Here is a 21,882-nt window from a genome sequence, read left to right on the forward strand (position 1 = left end):
CACAGTGTCCAATGCTAACTCACCACTTTATTAAAACGCTGACTTTAATTTGGCAGAAAAAAAGAGAAATAGGTCTATTTAATAATGCTTTATCCTGCTTCACCTTTTCTGGTTCTTTGCAAGAAAACATAACAAACGAACCCTTTTTCAAATATTCCAGCCTTTATTTAGTCAATATTTTAAATGTTTAGAAGCCTTTTATTTCCTACAACGTTAACGTCACTATACCACATATTGACTGCATGCCTACCAAAATAAGTGCAATTTAAATTTTGGAAATGAACAGATTACATTTGTTAATTCCATTTTTTGCGCCCACTAAAACGAGCCATTAATATGCTTAATGCTCAAAATGACGTTATACTAAAAATGATGTATCGCAGTCTGTTCTTTAGGAGTATAAGTACGAAAGTGATGGAAAGCTTGATGCAGGGGACAGAATGGATATCATCCGCATCATCACTCAGAGAAATTAATAATTGATCAGGCAAACTAGACGCCAGGGGAAAAGTGATTTTCCTTGAGGGCCCGCGGTGACAGATGGCGAACCACGGATTCCAGTCCCCGCCCATCCGTGCCAGAATCCCCGCCCCTCCCGGTGACATCACCGGCTCTCCGGCCCCGCCCAGATGCGATGCGAGACTCGTTTGCCCAAGAGCCACAAAGGAGCATAAAGTGAAGTGCCCAACTCAACACTACAACTGCGCGCTGCTTTGGATAAACACAACAGGACCGCGGAGGTGAGTTTATGCCGCCGTTGCGCTTTTGTGTCTGCCCGTTAATCCTCTCGGCTGCTTTTCAATTGATTCGGATTATATTTTGAAAGCTCCGAAATGTTTGCGTTACTGTCTCCGCGCTCGGTGTTACGTTGAACATGCGTTTCTTGGAACGTTTCGGATGCTTTCGCAAACCTGAAGTTGAACGTGTGCCAGGTTTATGCACATTTTAAACGCATAAACTTATTAACGGGCGGATTATTAAGGCGGCGTCAATTATGTGTGCATGCTTAAAATGGCACAAATGTTTTAATATGTAGTAATTATCGATTGAATGAACTTATTATACACAAAGCTGAATTGGATGTTTATAAACACTACCTAAAATACGCGTATTTCTTTTTTTTGACAATTGACATCGACTTCTTCGAACGTGTTTTTTAAGTTATACCAAAAAGCGTTATAAATGTACACGTTTTGCAAAATACCGTAATAACGGCATAATAACCGCTATATCGAAAAATTAATATGCAGTGTGAAAAAAAATATGATTAAAACGATGATTGCAGTAGTGCTTTTTTAACCAGTTATCCTACTTCAAAACTGTACATTAAATGAAGCGTGTCATTTGCTGCTTCTTTGTAATTGTTTGTAAAACTAGCTAGCTGTTTCTTAGCAAACAGTTTTTTTGGTAAATTTGGTTACAGTAGCTAATTTGTGGTTATCGCTATGGTTACCGTTGGTACAGTTCCTTTAAGAATCAATAGTTGTTGCCTGACAGTTGGGTTATTAGTTACCGTGGTTATCAGTGATAGTCACGACCACCCCGGTGGTCATTTCTAGTGGTGAGGACATCCTATACATCCCCCTCCCTCTCGGGCTCCCATTCCCAGCCTCCTATCCCCTCTCGTTTTCCTCCCTCCCCTTCCCACATTCCTTTCAGACTTTGAATGGAACAGGACTGACCTGTGGCATAACTCAGCCTCGTCTTTTTTTCTTTCTACAAGACCTAAGCTCCCCAGCTCCTATATTAACAATTTATTTTCAAGTTACGTCTCGTATTAAATATTCATGGCTCGCAGAACAAATGGCTTGCTGCTACTTTAGATCGGTGTGTGTGTGTGTGTGTGTGTGCGCTTTTTGTCTGTATCTTCTTTTCACGAGCTTGTTTGCAGAGAAACTACATTTGTTGGTTTTGGAAACATTTGCAGGTCCGATACAAGCTAACAGTCTGCCGTCCACAACCAGGGAATAAATTGTTCTTTTTTGGTTCGTGAAAACAAACAAAAGTCACTCGTACAGTAACATTGTTACAACGGACTTCGTCAAGCATAGCCTTGAGGCTTCAAAAGTTACGCGTTAAGACTCTCTCACTAGAATTTATTCGCTTTATATGTGCTGATTTATAACGTAAGTCTTCAGTAAAACCAATAGCTTTTGTGCGATACGCAGGATAACAGAAGTTATGTTGGTATCTCATAACAAGAGGTTTATAGTCATGTATATACGTAATGTATATGTGCTTTTATGAACTGAGTCTAATGAATGCTAATTGGTTTGCTTTGCTGCCTTACCTGATCCCGACTGGACATATTTATTAGAGAGCGTTTGTGTGAAAAGAGTTTTTAATTTGACGCTTCGATAACAAAAATGTAAAAATACGTAAAAAGCAAGGTGCAACAAAGTAAGAAGCAATAAAGAAAAGTTTAAAACGCGCGAAAAACTAAAATGATATGTTTAATTACGAAAAAAACTAAGAAAAACGCAACTCCTAAACCAAAAGTTATCCATCTGGAATGTGTACATATAACGTAACATAACAAAAAAGTATTGACTTTTTGCCAATTCTGTTTGGAAAAAAACAATTATGCATTGTACAAAATGAACGTTTAAGTTTTATACATCTAACGACAACCTACACTCGTTGAATTACCGCTTAAAATACTAAAAGTAGGGAATTGCAAAATTTTTAAAAGCGCAAAAAATAATAGTAATAATAAATAGTAATAAAAATGCAAGACACGTTTTTCTAAATCACGGATCTAAAATGTATACGGTTGTAGTCTCTATAAATTATTATTATTATTTTATATATATAATTTATTGATGAACGATAACATTTTATTAGCGCATCAGGCTAATAAAAAAGCAAAAAAAAAACCCACAAATGAAGTCACGTGATATTCAGAAAGAGATATAAATATTGTCCAAAATCAGTTGAAATGAACAGCAAAAAAAATAAATGGATACCTTTAAGTCAGATTTAAGAATAGCCGCAAAAAAAAAAAAAAAAAAGTAGCAAAGAAAAAAATATATCCACAAATTTACAATAAAATTTAAAATGACAATAAAATAGCTACAGTTAACAAGAACATTATCCAAAGAGACACATTGTCCAAAACTGTCCATATCGCACTTTAACACGACCAGCACAGCACGTTAATACCAACACTAAAAATGTGTGAATAACTCAAATAAATGACGTCTTGTTCAGAAAGGGAAAACAATTGACTTTGTCCCAATTTGTCCATCTGAAATGGACAGCAAAAAAACTCATGATAATTTAAGAATCGCCACTAAAATTGTTCAAAGTAATAAAAATCCATATACACAAACTGTAAAACCACAACGAGATAAAAAAATACAAACATGGCTTAAATGCTGTCCTGTGAGACACGTCGTCCAAAATGGTCCAAATCGTAAGAACCGTCCAAAGAAATGTCTCTTTCTATTATTTGTGTCTTGTCCACTGTACATAAAGCCATGTCAGTCCAGCTTAGAACGGCAGTGTTAAAATCCCCCTCCAGTCAGATGGCAGCCGACTGTGAAAATAAAAGCCAGGGCATAAAATGGCAGATCGTTTTACGAGGATTTAATGTTTCAGAGTTGGCCATCAAGAGAGATTACGTTGTAAGTAAATTGTGGCTTTACGGCATTTATCCCGAGGCAAGCAGGCCTGATCTAGTTCGACTCGCATCCAACTGGCCTTTCCATTCCCGTAGCTCTTCCAGTATGAATGACTGTTATAGACGGTTCGCGTTTTGATACTATATTTAAAGAAAGCCGCTAGTTTCGGTTCGGCTAAGGGTAAGCATTACCCCGGAGAACCTAGAATTATATACTCTCTTTTGCTTTTTCTGTGCGTCGGGATGAGGGAGCGTATTGTTGATGGTATCAGTGGGTGTCTTTAGCTGGGATCAGGACCAAGACCTGGGCGGTTTGTTTTTCGGGACTCAAACATGAGACGCTCAACAGTCTGGGGCTCGAATTTAAGCCTGTTGTCTAACCCTCTGATTCCTGATGATTCATCGACCGCAGATGTGTTTATATATAAACTAGCCATCTCGGTTCATTTGAGTTCAGGTTTAAGCACGAGGTTGAGTTGAGAACTTTATTTATTTTATTTTGGCTAATATCAAATTAAATAGATAGCATTTAGCTGGACATATATATATATATATATATATATATATATATATATATATATATATATATATATATATATATATTTTTTTTTATTTAATATTATTTTCAAGACAATTAAACATGTTTTCTTCAAAAATCCATATCATAATTTTTTAAATATTTAAAATCCTAGTTTTTTATACATTTTAATAAATTCTTTATTAATTTATTTATTTAGAAAATTTTATTTATAAATGTATTAATATTAATTTATTTCAGATTAAATTGTGAAATATATATTGTGTTGTATATGCATAATTTGTGCTGATTTATTAAATAATGTGCAAGAATGAGGTAAAAAAAAGTATATTTATGTTGCATAGATATTTTTTCAATCCTTAAGCCTTCAACCAGGGCTCTGTGACCTTTTCATGACATTATTGATTATTGATTTTAAATTGTGAGTTGTGTAAATGTGTAGTTTAATAATTTAAGCAGACTATTTAATAAAAATTACAATAATGAGGTGTTTATATATATATATATATATATATATATATATATATATATATATATATATATATATATATATATATATATAATAAAAACATTTAAATAAAAAAAAAAAAAAAAAAAAATGTAGATATTTATATAATTTAAATTTTTACATGAATTTGTGTGTATTTATAAATACATAATAAAGCTACAGTTCACACACACATCATGTACACAAACCTTTACTCTGGATGCGATTAATCATTGGCCAGCACTATTAATACTAATTTATATATTACTATGAAAAGTTACTATATTTAAAGCGACATACTTCTAAATAGTTTGGGATGAAACGGGACCGAATTGTTGTTGTTCTGGGTTTGTTGCGTGTAAAATAGACGCATCTTCACCTCCATCCCTGCTTCAGCTGACTGACATGTGCTTGCCGTCTGTAGTTTGTCTGCGTTCTTTAACGTTTCTACTTCCTGTATTTGGCCCAGAGGAAGCTCGGGGGTTATGAGTGAGATTCTTGTGCTGTTTATGTTCTATCAGCGGAGGAATGATATTAAATTCCAGTCGGTGGCAGCCGATTTCCAGCTGGAGGGTTTGGGATCCACTGAACAGCAGGAGGAGGAGACGGCAGGGACGCCAGCTACTCATCAGAAAAGCATTTCCTCTCTTTCTTTTTCTCTTTTCCTCTCGCTGTTTCTCCTTCACTCTGTGTCTCTCCAGTGCACTTCCTGTCATAGTTTGGCCTCTTCCTGTTGCTGTAAACAGAGCCGTCGTCCGGGACGAAATGCATGAGCCTTCCCGAATCTACTTATATGCAAAATAAAATTAATTTTAGTTGTTTTTTTTCGCTCAGTTGAGATGTTTTGGACAAGGTTTTTGTTTTAATTTTTTTTAAAACTTTTAATTGATGCTTTTTTTATTGTGTTTGGTGGCTATTAGGTGCTATAATTTAATATCTCAAATAATTAGCATCTTTAGGACAATTATTAAATATATATAGAGTAAGTATATTAAATGTAAAAAAAGACTAAAATGATTTATTTATTTTATTTGGTAAATAGTTATAAATAAAGCAATTAAGTGATATTGCATTAGCAAATATTAATGTAAAATACACAGATGTATTTATAGAAATATAATTCATATGTATTTAATGTGCATTTATTTTACATGTTAATTATATTCACCAACATTATTATCTAATAAATGAAATAAAATAATTATTTAAAAATAATGGCGATATTTATATTATTTATATTATTCATATTAATATATTATTTAAATAAATTGCAATATATATAAATATTTATAACTAAATGTTTATTTAAATTATTAATTTTTATTATTATTATTTACTGTTTCAAAACTTCAATATGAATATCAGGACAGGATTTGAGAGATTTGCCCTTTAAACTAATTTATAAGACATTGGTTCTTTCACACTTTTGTAAGGAGAAAAAGAAAGTAACGTTATTTTAATGCTTTGATAGCAGTTCATTTAGTTAATAAAGGCTTATGCTGTTGAATGAATGTCTGTCCAGAACAAGCAAGTGTTTCAAAGATAAAGTCACAGCAAACTTTGAAAGTCAGAGATGCTGAACTTTTCGGAATGATTTTCATTTAATCGAAAACTCTTGCCATCGTCCTTTGTGCCTCCATCAGTTTTCTAACCAGAAGGGATGCATTGGCATCTGAGAAAGACTTTGTGACTGAAATGCAGATGCGTCGCACGATACGTGCATTTGAAACGCAGGCCGTCTGATATCTGAGACGAGGAGTCTGATTGGCCGTCGCTGTTCTGGAATTTAGCCAATCGGGCGTTTGGTTCTGTCCGAATGACTGAGAGATTGAAGTGTCAACTCGAATTTCATTAATGCAAGACTGATCAGCTGAATTTATTTTTGACTTTCTCATCAGGGACTCCCTGAGACACCGTGCAGAGTTTAAACGTCCACATTTGTGGCCGACTGTTGGAGGTTTCTAAACGGCTGATATCTAGAAGTGCAGATGGCCAATTCATTAGCTTTGTCACTTCTGGTTCCCGTTGCTGCGTGGTTTTGATGAATCTTCCAGTTTTATTCTTTTTAGTTGTCAGTGGGGCTATTAGCTATGATAATGAACGCTCACAGAACTGCAACTGCATAGTTATTATTCAATAAATCAAGTATTTTGGACAAAAAAAATTACATACTTCTACTATATTATTATTATTATATTATTATTTTGTTGTAAATAATTAATATAAAATATTAATGTATATATATATATATATATATATATATATATATATATATATATATATATATATATGTATATTTGTTACATAATTTATTATACATAATGTAAATACAATATTAATGTAGAATATTATAACAATTGCATATATTTAATAATTAATAATATTACATATGAATATATGATATATTAATACTATTGTATATATGCAGTCATATTAATGAAGAAGTATTCTTACATAATTTCACAGTCAATAATAATAAATTATTGCAGAATAATAAAATATTGCCAATAATGTACTATTAAAATTATATTTTATTTATTTATATATATATATATATATATATATATATATATAATTCCAATTTAATACTATTATATTATATATTTAAAATATATTATACAGAAAAATACAATATGTAAACATTATAAATAATCAATCAGTTATTACTGAATTATTTGTAAATGTAATGTTATATTGCAATTTCTAATTTTATTACTAAAATATTAATATTGATAATATTTTAGCAATATGTTACCATTAAATATGAAATAATATAAATAAAATAAAATACATTTTCCATTCATTATTACTACTTTTTTTGTAAAATAGTTATAAATCATTTAGTAATATTCTCTGCTAATGTAAAATGTTACAAAAATATATTAATCATATATACAAAATAACACTTAATAATAATAATATTACCAAAATACACTCTAAAACTATATAATATAAAAATACAAAGGAACTTTGCTTTAATGAATCAAAGTGCTAATTATTTTCATTTTTATCACGGCATTAAACACCTGATATTTTCTCATTAGAAACAGTGGTTGCATCATGAAATGTTGAGGAATATCTGCACGGTTGAGTGATGCAAGACCTCTGAAGTGAAAACGCCACCACCCCAGTAACCAAACACAAAACAACACACACACACACACACACACACACACACACACACATACACACATCCTGCGCTTCAGGTTTTATTTAATTTCAGGCCACATTTGGTGTGTAATGTAAAATATGATTCCATTGCTCCATGAACATGTTAAATGATGAATGTGCTGGGATGCTGGCTTCCTGTCAGCACTGGTCTCCAGAGAAGTGTGTGTGTGTGTGTGTGTGTGTGTGTGCTGTAATAATTAGGTTTGACTCCATGGTTTTGCTCTGGTTAGTCTCTGCAGGGTTTCTCCTTCCACCAAGGACTTCACTCTCTCCCAAACACAAGCACACACTCGTGAAAACTCAGAAAATAAATGATTACGTGCTCGCTGAAGCGCTGAAATGGTCTCGTGTCCAATTACCAGGAGCCAGGAACTATACGAACTCTCTGCGAAGTGCGCAAACGTAAACATCTCCCGTGTTTGGTTTTGTTCAGTATACTTTGCGTGTTCTGGGTGGATTGTGAAGGTTGACTACAGGATAAAAATAATACTGTAGATGTTTTACAAGCAAAAATATTTCTTAGCTATTTCTTTGTAAGCTATTGCGAATTTTTTTTTTTGTTGGGTCCACTTTTGGGATTGAGCAAGAGTTTATTGAGTTAACTTTGCATGACTTTCTTCGCAATATTGTCTTCTAACTGTTTAAAAGAAAACATGCTAATACTCACCATTTTCGGACACGGAGAACACAAATTGCATACTTCTGTTAACATATGAATTATTTTATTAATAATTTAGTAAAATTGGTTATTAATGTAAACTAAAATGTATTCATGTAAAATATACAAATAAATATAAATCATTTATTTGAAATATTAATGTTTTTTAATTACATTGTAATTAATATATATTAATATAAATAAAATATAAACAGCAAACGCTTTATTTAATTTAAAATCAAATTGGCAAAATAAAGAAATCTAATTAATATTACTATATTTTTTACTAATTACTACTAAATTATGTTAAAATAATTAATGAATTATTTCATATTAATTGTACTAAAAATAATGAAATTGCTATTTATTTTATCTCATTTTCTTTTGCAATGAAAAACATTTTTCTTTTCTTGATAATTGCTTTTCATTATAATTATTATAATAATGTAGATTATTAATATTATATTAAAAATAGCATTGAGATTTTGCGCATCCCTACTTGTCATATATTACAGCCTGAAGTGAGAAACTGAGCTTGTGTAGCTCGAAAAGTTTGCATTCATAGTACATTTTACATATAAGCGAAAATTTGAACATTGATTGTTGGCATATACACTTACTGTAACACTTTAATCATTAGCAGATCTCCTGAATCTGACTTTTAGCGGCCGAAAGCATGACTTTTGCAGCGTTGCAGTCCACGTCTTATGACTGTTCTTTCTCCCCGAGGAATGGAACAAACCTAAAAAAGCACAATCGTCATCAGTTTCCTCAAGCACAATAGTGTTGCATTGTTTCATAATTAATGGGGACTCAGCACAAATTCAGTCCTGGTAATCCCCCTAAACGCCCCTGAAAGTCTCGCTGTCAGTCGGCGTGACTCCTGAGGTAAATCTTCACTGGCTCACGTTGAACGTGCCGGGCCTTAAGTGTTTTTCGGACCGTTTGGTTTGGTTTGTGAAGATGGACGGGGGCTGGCAGGTCTTCATTGTTATGTAGAGCGTTTGTTGAGAGAAAGGCTCGACCTGACGCAAAACAACACGGTTCATTTACAGAGGACTTTGTTTAAGCCTCGGCTAATCCAGACCTCCCAATAGAAATGAAATCTGGCATCATTTTCTTCTGCCTTTGGAGAGGCACGTTTGGGAACACAATTCACTGGCCTTGAATTGTTTCTTTTTTAGTATTCATGTATGCAAATGAAATTCGGAGAGTAATTGAAACAACAATATGATGTGTTCTCGCTGTGCACCAGAAATAAAATTAGTGCACATGCTTCTACACAGACAACTGTGTGGTATTTGTACATGTGGCACAGGGTTGAATTTGCCTTGCAACCTTCCATAATTACATATATAATTGTATTTGTTTTGTATAATTGTGCATATATATATATATATATATATATATATATATATATATATATATATATATATATATATATATATACATACATACATATATATATATATATATATATATATATATATATATATATATATATATATATATATGCATGTATAGATTAAAAATATGCTTGTATATTACATTTATTTATCATATATTATTGTGATATATTATTTATGATATATATATATATATATACATACATATAGTGTATGTGTGTGTGTGTGTGTGTACATATATAACACTTCAGAAAAAATTGTCAGCATTACTAATTTTTTGTTTGTTTGTTTGTTTATTTACTCAACTCATCCTCAGTCAAAAAGATTTTTCTCTTTCTCTCTCTCTCTCTCTGAGGAATATGTTTGATAAAGAGGCTTGTAATGTCAGACTCATTTGAGGTAGCTGAACCTTGTCAGGTCGAATGACCTATTCACGCAGAGACGATAAATGAAGTCGGTCATTTAATGGACTCCAGAAATTAACCTCTTATGGGTGCTTTGAAATATTACCTTCCACCCACAGCCCCCTGCACTTTACCTGAGTAAACCTTTTGTTTTAGAGTCAGCGGTGAAGTATGGACTGCAGGGCAGTGGAGGGAGAAATTGCTTTGTCCTCTGCAGAAGGGTCATTTATATACGAGGTGGTCATATTTACCATGTGATGAGCTGTTGGCGGAAATCCCACTCGCCTTCCTCACCCAATTAGCTCGTCAAAGTAATATAAAACTCTTTCATATCATCATTGGAACTAATAATAAAATTTTATAACCTCAGGCCGTAATGTGCCACGTTATCTCAGTTATTGCCCCAATGCCACGTTTTGGAAATGTAATTATAATAATTCATTTGAAATGACAGGTGTTTTAACGCAGGGCGGAAGAATTGGTTTTATATGGATGCGGTAATGCAGCTCTGTTTGAATGAATTAATTCAGCACTTCGCCTTATCTGTACGAAGCTGTCTGAAGGACGATGATTAAGGAGGAGTGCTTGAATTTAAACTCATGAGGTTTCCGCAGAGCTAACAATGTATCTAAGAGCATCTAAATTCCCTGGCCTCCAGCTTGAAGTGCTTTCCACTCATCTTCTGTGAGTTACGTGCCGCATCCGAGATAAGAGTTCTCATGTCTTATGGGACACCCGAGAGTCGAGGATTACCAGTGTTTCATGTTGTCAATGGATGGTTTGAAACATCTTTTTGGCTGAATATTACAGGGATGTTGCTATATGGGAGTAGCGAGGTTTAGGGTCCATTAACCATTATTTTGGGGAAGTTTTGAGTGTTGTTTTGAGTTGCATTATGTCATTCTGCTCATGCTGGCGGAAAATGCATGTTTTAGAACTGCTAATGGAACAGATGTCGTCATAATTTTTATAAAAAAGTTTTTGATGAAAAAAGTTACATAATTTCACATGTATTATGGGCATTATCTTCCACCTGGTCTCATGGCATAAACGGGTGCAGTTTTTAGCGAGACACAAAATACGTTCCAATAGGTACATTTTTTTCCAATATGTACATTTCTGACTACAACGATTTGAAAAGAATTTTACTAAGTTAAATTAGGCATGTTTATAGCTAGCTATTTGAACAGCATTGCATTCCTGATAGCACACATACATCTAGGAGGTGTCTGTTTGATGTCTACATTTACATCTCCAAGATGCTTTATTTAGGTTGTTTGCTCATCTGCAATACGTCTATTATATGTCTCCTTTTAGATGTCGAATAGATGTCTATTAGATGTCTTTAAGATGTTTATGATTAAGAATGTATGTAAAACTCACATCTGTAAGGAGATGCTTTCTACATCAAGAGATCTTTAACAGACATCTTGCAGACTTCGGTTGTTCCCAGATCTGTGCTATCAGGGTATATTGTAAAAAATGGAGGCCTGTTAACACCAAAAAATGCAAAAGCATTTGTTTGTTTCCAATGATTTTGCGGTCATCATGATTTTGACAAAAAAAGACATTATTCTGGAACATTACTGTCCAAAAATATAAACGTATCCCAATCCCTACCCCTACCCAAAATGTATTCCTAAAATCAGTAGGAAATTATAGCTGATTTACAAGGGTGTAGAAACACCTAAACCTGATTATAAGCCTAAAACGGATATTTCCTGAAAAACTGTTCCTCAAATCTGAACATCTTGTGTGAAATCACACTTGCCATGATATCGCAAACTCACGGTTTGAAGCTGAGGTTGACAGATCAATGACTAAATAGTGTTATCACTGAAGTCTGTAAAAATAGACACTAAAGAAAAAAGGATAGGGGATACAGAGGGATTATGGGAAGGATTCACGAGTCTTCAGTCTTTGGAGTGCCCCAGGTGCTGTTATCAGAAACCATGATTACATCCTTGTCAAACCTCTAGGTTTCTAATCCATCAATTGCTCTTCCTCTGCCTCTTAATACAACCGTTCACACATCCAACCGTGCCAGTGATGGTCTCATAGAGTTTAAAATGAGACCTTATTTTTTAGGTGCTCCTAGTGTTAGAAGAATGATAGACCTTGAAGCACTTCTCCAGAGAGAGAGCTGATAGAGCCAAGGGAGGTCAGTGCTGTAATTTTACAATTTCTTTTTTTTACCAGGAAAGCACTTTCTCCAACTTCTGATGGCCTGAATTATGAATAAAATAAAAGCATGAGGAAGGATTTTTTTGAGGGTTGGACTAAATGAAACCGAGTCAAGTGGCATTGCTGACCTACTTCAGCATCTATTAAGTGTAGATAAAAAGAAATGGGCGTTTAAAAGGGAATAAATCCTTCCACTAGTCTTTTTTTTGTGAAAGGCTTTTAAAACATAGGCATGCCAAAGATGCTTACCTCCTTTTGAAGGGTTCATCAAGCCTTTAAGTACCAGACATGAAAGGTCCTTCCAAGGCCTTCATCTTTCAACTTTCACCAAAATGTTGCACTGCATTCATCTAAGTACAGCTTTTCTGTACAGAGACACCCTCGTGTCATTTCAAACCTCATTTATGGCATCCTATAGTAAATTGTTGTGTAGAAATTAAATTATTATCAGCTACTCTGAGTTACTTGGCCCTTTGGTCTCGTTTGATATTCGTTTCATGCTTCTGTGATTATTTAGTCCAACTAATTATAGCTTGTTTTACATCTCTGTGTTATTTTGCATTTCTGTCACGTCAAGCACAGATTAATAGCACTCATCGTCTCAGACAGAAGTTGAGGCAATCATGCATGGAAATTGAGTCTGTTTCCTCCCCCCCCAAAGCCAAACTGTTGCTTACGTTAAGAGTGCATAAATCAAAACAGAAAAAATAGCACCTCAAATCCACAACAAGGTGCAGAAATTGATCATTTCATAAACCGCTACAGGAGTTAGCAAAAAGTAGTTGGAACCACGCTGACACAAAAAGTAATATATTCACTTTTAGGATGGTATTTATTCATGTTCATCACCCAGCGGGTGTTTTAGTTTGTTTAATTGATGGAACCCCTGCTGCACCATATGCATGTAATTTTTAGTTCAAGGTGTCCTTTGATAGGCTTTGATATCTTTCTTTTAGGACCCGGCAAATCAAACGCTCTAACCATGATAAAAGACAGTTTCATCCAGATATTAGGTCTATAAATTAGAAGCACATTTTACATTGTTGTTGTTTCCAGCAGGGAGAGATACCTTAGATTTATTCATTTTGTAAATGGCACTTTTATTATCTTGTTTGTGGTATTGTGACTTTCAGTCTAAAGTAAATGTGCACACTGTGTACTAGCACTGATCCATAAAGCTTTATTCAGCTTTAAAGCTACAGTAAATGCCTTTTTGTGGAGAAGTAAATTGTAGTGTATTTTACTGAAGCATATTCAAGATGAAAACAAATGTGGGAAAAAGGGGATTAGTGACAGCAGCTAAAAATAAATGTCTCAGAAAGGCATTAAATTTTGATAGGACTTTGATGGTGTTTTTATTGTTTGAAGCAGCATGCACAAGAAGACCAGGAATGTGCATTAAGTAAATTTGGTTTTGAAGTTGAAGTGAAGGTCATAGATGGATATATAGAATACATGGTCAATTCAGAAGATGATGGCACCCCGATATGGCCGAAGATGCCTTATTGATTATAGTAATATAGATATTTTCCATAATTTCCATAACTTTGGACATATATTCTTTCAGTTAAACTTAGCTTCAACAAAAATTAATGCTATAAAATGAACAAAGAGCATTATTCATACTTGAGATGTTCAGAATTCACCAGCATTTGGAAATAACTTTTCTTGACTTCTAAGCGAACATTTTCTGACTTAACTTCTATATAGACAACAATGCATAAATCACTTCCAAGACAGGTTGAAAGTAATCAACTTTAAAGAACTCTTAATCTCATGCAGTACATTTGAGTTGCATCTTGTCCCAATTTGTCCCTTTAGCTATACAACACTAATCCCTAGCTACAATCTCTCTGAAGAGTTTTGCCTTAATGATCCAATAATCTGATTGCAGCATGTCACATTATTCTCAGTGCATCAAGCATTTGTCCTTCCACACAAAGTTAATCAAGACTGTCCCTGTCCTTTTTGTTTTCCCAGCAGCAAAAAATGGAAAACTGCCAGTGTTTGATTGTCAGATTTGGAGCTATGGTGAAATAGCATAACCAATCCAAGATGGCCGCCCATAGGATCAGAGTAACCAACAATAACAATGTGCTCCCTAGATGTAAATCAGAGGGCACTCTTATTGACCTTGATGAAGGAGTGACTGAGGCGAGTCTCATAGATGTCAAAGGTCAGTTTATTGTACTGCAAGCACACTCCATTTGATTTGGTTGTTCCATGTTCATTACAAATCAGCAATTATTATTAATATGTTTGTCTCTACAGTGCCTTCTCCCAGTGCCTTGCGTTTGGCCCCCTCAACATCGTTTGGAACTGCACGGGAAGTGGTCGCCATTAAGGATTACTCTCCATCCAGTTTTACCACTCTAAAGTTCTCCAAAGGGGATCACCTCTATGTGCTGGACACGTCTGGTGGGGAATGGTGGTACGCCCACAACAACCGAGAAATGGGATACATCCCTTCGACGTACGTCCAGCCGATCAACTACAGAAACTCATCTCTTAGTGACAGTGGGATGATTGACAATCTTGGTGACTGCTCAGAAGAGGGAGCAAAAGAGCTGGACCTGCTGGGAGAGTGGACTGGAGTGTCGCTGAAGCCCTCCCTGCCTTATGACAATAACAACCCCTTCTCCATGCTCTCCTCAACCAACCCATTCCTTAATGGGTCCATTGATGATGTTCTTGATCAGAACAGCAATGAAAAGGCGAACCAATGCAACAGCATGGATTTGCTTTTTTTTGACTTGCCTTCAGCCCCCATCTCCACCACCAGCAGCACAAAAGGGTACAGCAACTGTATCTTTGATGGAACATCCACCAGCGCTGATTTTGAAGCTTTGCAGATGCTTCGAAAGGACAATCCCTTTTTTCCAAGCAAGAGATCTTACAGTTTATCAGAGTTATCTATTTTACAATCTCAGTCAAGTCCTCCATTGCCTTCATCAGGGTTTTTTACAGGGCTTAAAGCTCCCTCACCGGAGCAATTTCAGAACAGAGAGGACTTTAGGACAGCATGGCTTAACCACCGAAAGTTGGCACGATCTTGCCATGACCTTGAGTCCCTTGGGCAGAACCCTGGCTGGGGTCAAACACAACCAGTAGAGACCAACATTGTTTGCAAATTGGACAGCTGTGGAGGGGCAGTCCAGCTACCAGATACGAATATCAGTATTCATGTTCCTGAAGGCCATGTTGCAGTGGGAGACACTCAGCAAATTTCTATGAAGGCTCTACTAGATCCTCCCTTGGAGCTAAACAGTGACAGATGCTCGACTGTCAGTCCAGTGGTTGAAATCAAACTGAGCAACATGGAGATAAAATCATTCATTACCTTAGAGATGAAGGTATCTGTTGCAACTAGGACAGAAAGTCAGATGGCAGAGGTTTTGTGTGTCAGAAGTGACTGCAAAGAGGGTCCTTACACCCCTGTTCCACATGCTTACATTTATGGTGATACAATTCAGGTTCAGCTGGACAACTTGGAGCCCTGCATGTATGTAGCAGTTATTGTCCAGACCCAACATATTTCCTTCAATTCAACTGTTTGGGATCATATGATGAAGAAAGTTACACTGGGTCTCTACGGGCCCAAACACATTCATCCTTCTTTTAAGACTGTGGTGGCCCTTTTTGGCCATGACTGTGCCCCCAAGACTCTTTTAGTTAGTGAAGTTGGGAAACAAGCAAAGTCTGCCCCTCCTGTTGCCCTACAACTGTGGGGGAAGCACCAATTTATTCTTGGCAGACCGCAGGACTTGCAGATAGGCATGTACTCCAACATGTCAAATTATGAGGTCAAGGCAAATGATCAGGCTAGGGTTGTTCGTGGGTTTCAGATCAAACTAGGCAAGGTGAGTCGGCTCATCTACATGATTACGTCTCGGAATGCAGATGAGATTTCTGACTTCACGTTGCGAGTCCAGGTAAAAGATGATCAGGATTGCATCCTTGCACAATTTTGTGTTCAGACACCACAGCCACCACCTAAAACCGGGATACGAAACAACGTCCAGAGACGATTTTTAAAGAAAAAGGAAGTTGATAAAATAATTTTGTCTCCTCTGGCCATCACCACCAAATACCCACAGTTTCAAGAGCGCTGCATTACCAACCTAAAATTTGGTAAACTGATCAAAACAGTTATCAGACAGACCAAGAATCAATACTTGCTGGAATATAAAAAAGGTGATATTATTGCCCTACTCAGTGAGGAGAAGATCAAACTCAAAGGACAACTATGGACCAAAGAGTGGTACATTGGATACTATCAGGGAAAGATTGGGCTTGTACATGTAAAAAATGTGCTTGTCTTGGGAAAGGTCAAGCCTATTTACTTTTGTGGGCCAGATCTTACAACCACAATGCTGATGGAACAAATTCTGAAGCCCTGCAAGTTTCTCACTTACATTTACGCCTCTGTGAGGACAATACTTATGGAAAATCTGGGAAACTGGAGAGCATTTGCTGATGCTCTGGGCTATGTGAATCTTCCTTTGACATATTTTTGCAGAGCAGAGCTGGATAGTGAGCCAGAGAGGGTTGCCTCAGTGCTGGAGAAACTAAAGGAAGATTGCCTCAACATGGAAACCAAGGAGAAAAAATCTTTTCAGAAGGAACTTATGACGGTATGCTTCTGTGTGTGTGTTGATTTGTCTGAGCTGCATAGTTTGAAATCTGTTGTGGTTGTGTTCGCTTTTTGAATGCAGTAGATGTCCCTGTCCTAAATGGATAACTATTAGAAATTTGTCCACAAAGTATTTGATTTAAACCCGTTTTTATGCAGTCCTGCTTATCTGCGTTTTCTCTTATTAATGCTTGGGGCTAATTCTGATGAGAGTGCACTTAGCTTCTCTCTGCAGCCTTCCTTATCTGTACAGCTGTGGAAACCTGCAAGTACAGCAGCCAGAACCCTGCTTGGCTCGCTCGAATTCTGACTGAAAGAAAGATTGTGCTTGTATTCGTTTTTTATCATGGGCACAGGATGTCCAGTAATGTACAAGCTGCCTATTTGATCTACACAATGTCCAGCAATATAAACTCTTTGGAGTCTTTAAAGAATTAGCTGATCTAAAAAATGAAAATTCTGTCATCTTTCACTCACCATTTTTGCCATGTCATTCCAAATCTTTATAGCTTTCTTAAATTTGAATTAAAAATTTTCACTGGTCTTTACACAAAGGTATTGTATGGCTTTACATGACTGCATATGTAAAGCTTTTATGATATGAAATGATTCAGCCAGCTCACTTTTATTATATTGAAAAGAAAAGTTACACTTGATTGGAATGACATGAATGGGTGATATTTTGGGTGATCTACTTCACTGTTGTTGACAGAAACACAGTATTGGATAAGAACACTGAATAGAGGAAAAGCACAGCAGGGAATATTGAGAGTGTAGCTATATCTACCTTACATACTCTTTTTACTAGCATTGACCGATATCCCATTTATAAGTAAACAGGTTAGCGCCCCACTTCTGTCAGCTCAGGGCTTGCAGATCTGAGGAGACGGTGCATGTAGAAAGATATGTGTTATCACTTGTTTAGGTCGGAGAGCAAGAGAGAGGATAGATATAGTAATTCCAGTCTTATCTTTAGGAAAACGTTAGCTTTAGCATCTTATCTTGGATAAACAATACAAATGCCATTTTTGCTACAATGCTGGGTATTTTTTAAAGTCCTATTTTTTAAAGTGACTATTCCCTGACCTCTGTGCTAAAATGATATATTCCTGACTGGAATCGTTGTTTTATCTCCTTTCACAACAGTCAGAGCTTTTGTTCAATTTAAATTATTCAAGACTTGAGTGGGTGGTAAGCGTCTGTTACAGGGCGTAACACCTTAGCAATCATTCTCATCTCTTTCACTGTGTTTCTGTATATTTCTCCTTGCTGAGAGGGAGCTTCATCATTGTTTCCCAGCCGTGCTTCAATTGCTGACACATTCATCAAGTAGAGATGAGGCTATTATTCCCAAGGCATGACGTCATAGGATAGCTGCTTGTCTTTTGTGGGAGTGAATCGATTTTGAAATTGCAGCCTGTAGTCCCTGATGGACACCGGCCTTTCCTTGCCTCGCTCTTGCTATTATTTAGCAATTTGTCTTTTTGAGTTTGGCAATTACGCCCGATGCTTCTGAGCCTGGTGACATTTTGAGTTGTGCAGACAATGAGATGGAAGAAATTTTGCTCTGCGTTAAGTCTGACAGGCCAGCTATTAAGCTTAGCATAGCAATTTATAGGTCTTTCAAGCTAATGCCCATCTGTATTGTGATTTAACAATTCTGTATGCTGCCTCAGAATCCTCATTTATAGTTAGCATTCCATACACGCAAAAGTGCTTAGCCCGAATCCATAAATATATGACTTTTCCTATTAAGCTAAGTTTTATCAAGTCATAAATGGCAGCTTGCCACCTTTACTCAGCAAGTACTGCATTTTCAAAGCTAGGTGGTTGACTAGGCATTCAGGAACCTTCCAAAGACTGAAAGAGCTTGGCAGCTGCCTCAGCCATATCTAAACACTTCTAAAATAAAACCAAACAGCATGGGGGCACTCCAAGGCCAGCAGGCTAGCAATGAAAACAAGCTAAACTGAGCCATTTTAATGTGCTTGGTTTAAATATTTGCAGTGGGCAGAACTGGGGTTATCGCCAGCTAACAGTGAGCCACTTTTTTTGGGTTTGCAGTGGCTTCTTTTGTGTAAATGTCACTATAGTTGCATAGCCAATGCATTTTATTGGTAGATAGATTATTTATATTTTGTTGTATTGAAATTACTGAAGAGCATTCTAATCCCTAGGTATTTCTAAAATCGATTAGGTTTATTTTATCTCAATATGCTGACAGAAAGCTGCGTCTTTTTTCTGTCTGGTTTAAGCTGGCCGTCTCTGCCCCTAAGGGGTTAAATAATGCATTTATAAGAGATTTCCAACAGATTTTGCCTGAGGACTGTCTGAGCCCTGACATTTTTCTCAAATAGCCATGGTGTGGTGGGACACATTTTACATGCTTCTTTAGAAATCAATGTGAAACATGACCTTCACCTCTCCCTGCCCTCTGGTAGCATAGTTAAAATTAGATTATTTTTCTGTGACTCTTCAATCACAACCGCAGCACTTTTGACTCATTTTACAGTCATTATTGTAAGTGGAAGTTGTATATTGACACTTTATGTGGCTGCTACTGTATTCAGCAGTATTGTTCAGCAGTATTGAGTTTCAAAGGGAAAAGCTGAGACTTTACACTCTCTCTCTCTCACCTACTTGCATTCTAATTCGCATACTATCTTTTCTGAATAGTATGCTGGTTTAGAATTTGTGGATTCTAAACGATAGTAGGTTTAAACCACATCAGCAATGAGCCCATTTATGAACCCATACATCTTTGGATGCTTTTTTACTTGAAATACAAAAGAAAGAGCTTACAAACTTCAACGTTAAGAAATATTGATTATTAATGAAATATTAAATTAAAGCTAGATCACAGAATGTTTAAATACGGACACTGAAGCTGTGTTAGATTCATACACGTATAGGCTACACACATCTCTAGCAGGATTTGATTAGCGTCTAGTTTAAGTTCTTTTTAGAAGCCTTTCAGAATAATGAAAATTAATGTAGCCACATTTTAGGAGTTTTAGCTAAATAGATGCTATAAATGTGTACTTGTCTAAGTTATATTGTAAACCAATGGCCTTTTTTAGCTAGATGCTTATGTTCAGATTTGTTAACATCTAGCAAATTTAATTGTATTTCTAAACACTAGCATACAAGCTTGAGTTGCTCTTGTCAAATAAGTATGAGCTGTTCTCATTCTCACAGCTCTAATGTGTTAGCATGTCCAATTAGTATTCACCACAGTAATCTTTTCAGAATTGTATTTCAAGACTTATGACTTATGCTAACCACTCTACAGCATGAATAAATCAAAATCAATTGGGCGTTATTGCTAAAATTCACCAGAGCCCTTCCGTAATAAATAACATCTCACAACTGAGATCAGGCCGGTTTTGTTGATGGAGGTCATTCATTTTCTACAGTTACTTTTTTCCCTCTGCACAGTGAGTTCTGACAGCAGACATTTGCCGTCAATTTATTCCTTAACCCTCCAGACAACAAGCCACGTTTACCTCACAGCTCTGAGTCAGGGCTGTCTGATCTGGTGTCTTGTGGTGCCAGCGGTGAATCTTGGCAGGTATAATCTATCTGATGATGGGGGAAACCAGGTGATGGGAGGATGCCAAGGGAGGCCAGTATAAATCCAGCAGCTATGATTAGTTTCCACTGCATGATAAATGCTGTGATTGATCACTTGGTAATTGAAAGTTTAAGATATCATACCATCACTCCCTGAAATGAAAGTTATTGGGAGGGAGTTGGTTGCAAATATTATATTATTATATGAAATGATTGAGTTCACTATAACTAAAATATCAGGGATTTTTAAATAGTTTTTCTAGACCTAAAAAAATTGAGAAGTAATAGAGATTACAGTGACACTTTACAGTAAGGTATGGGACCTTATTATATACCTATTTAAAGTTAGTTAATGCTGATTGTTACAGAAGTTATTAATCTATGCTAATGTTCGTTTGTTTGTTAATAAAATTATAACTTTTAAATGTTTGGTAATGTTATCTTAGGTCCATTAAATAATGTTTAACCAGTACAATGTTTTATGAATGTACTTGTAAATGATGAAGTCAAACATTAACTGAGAACAAGAAATATATTTTAATTTATGGCACCTTATTGTGAAGTGTTACTAAATATCTGTAGAAAATACAAAAATAAAAAATTGGGATCACTGTTGAAAATTTAGCAGATTATATTATGTATTAATTAGAGATTATATTAATTTAACATTATGGTAACCTAACATTTCCAAAAATCAGATGAATAATCGTAAATTAGATTTTTAATCCGATTTTTAATATTAAATATGATGTTATACATTATTTGTTCTTGGCTTAAAATTCTTGCTTGACTGCTGTGGTCACCATTTACTTTTATTATGCAGAAAATACATATCTCCTTTTGTGCTCCCCAAAAGAAAATAAGTCATACAGAACGACATTAAGGCTGACTAAGTGATGAATTGTCATTTTTTGGATGAACTATTCCTGTAATATGCTGGCCAGAATGCAGAACAAATCTGATATTATACATTCTCCAGCACAAGAAAAAAGCCTTTCAACTAGAAAATAAAAACTCTGCTCATTATTCTTGTCACTAGAGAGATAGAAAATCCTTGGCGGGTTCATTTTATGCAGTTTTACAACCAAGAAAGAAAATCTTTCGTCTTCCTCCCACTCATCAGCTTGCCTTCCCCCCTACTGTTTCTTTTCTTTCTGTCTTTTTTGCTTCCCATCTCTCGCTAAACTACCGAAAAGCAGGATGCCA

General features: G+C 35.6%; 1 protein-coding gene across 2 annotated transcripts in view; it reads left to right on the forward strand.

Annotated features, from left to right (window-relative positions):
* The first annotated feature begins 588 nt into the window (after nucleotides 1–588).
* Nucleotides 589–21,882, forward strand: part of sh3bp4a (SH3-domain binding protein 4a) — a 29,328-nt gene continuing 8,034 nt past the window's right edge. The window contains exons 1-3 of one of the 2 annotated variants that reach the window (XM_043223456.1): nucleotides 589–740; nucleotides 14,454–14,646; nucleotides 14,742–17,104. In XM_043223456.1, the coding sequence (XP_043079391.1) occupies nucleotides 14,526–14,646; nucleotides 14,742–17,104 (2,484 nt within the window). In that variant the 5' untranslated portion in view covers nucleotides 589–740; nucleotides 14,454–14,525. Of the gene's footprint in view, nucleotides 741–14,450; nucleotides 14,647–14,741; nucleotides 17,105–21,882 lie in introns of both variants that reach the window. The other variant, XM_043223455.1, reaches the window with a different exon arrangement.

Source organism: Puntigrus tetrazona, chromosome 22 (assembly GCF_018831695.1).
Source record: "Puntigrus tetrazona isolate hp1 chromosome 22, ASM1883169v1, whole genome shotgun sequence".
Lineage (NCBI taxonomy): Eukaryota > Metazoa > Chordata > Actinopteri > Cypriniformes > Cyprinidae > Puntigrus > Puntigrus tetrazona.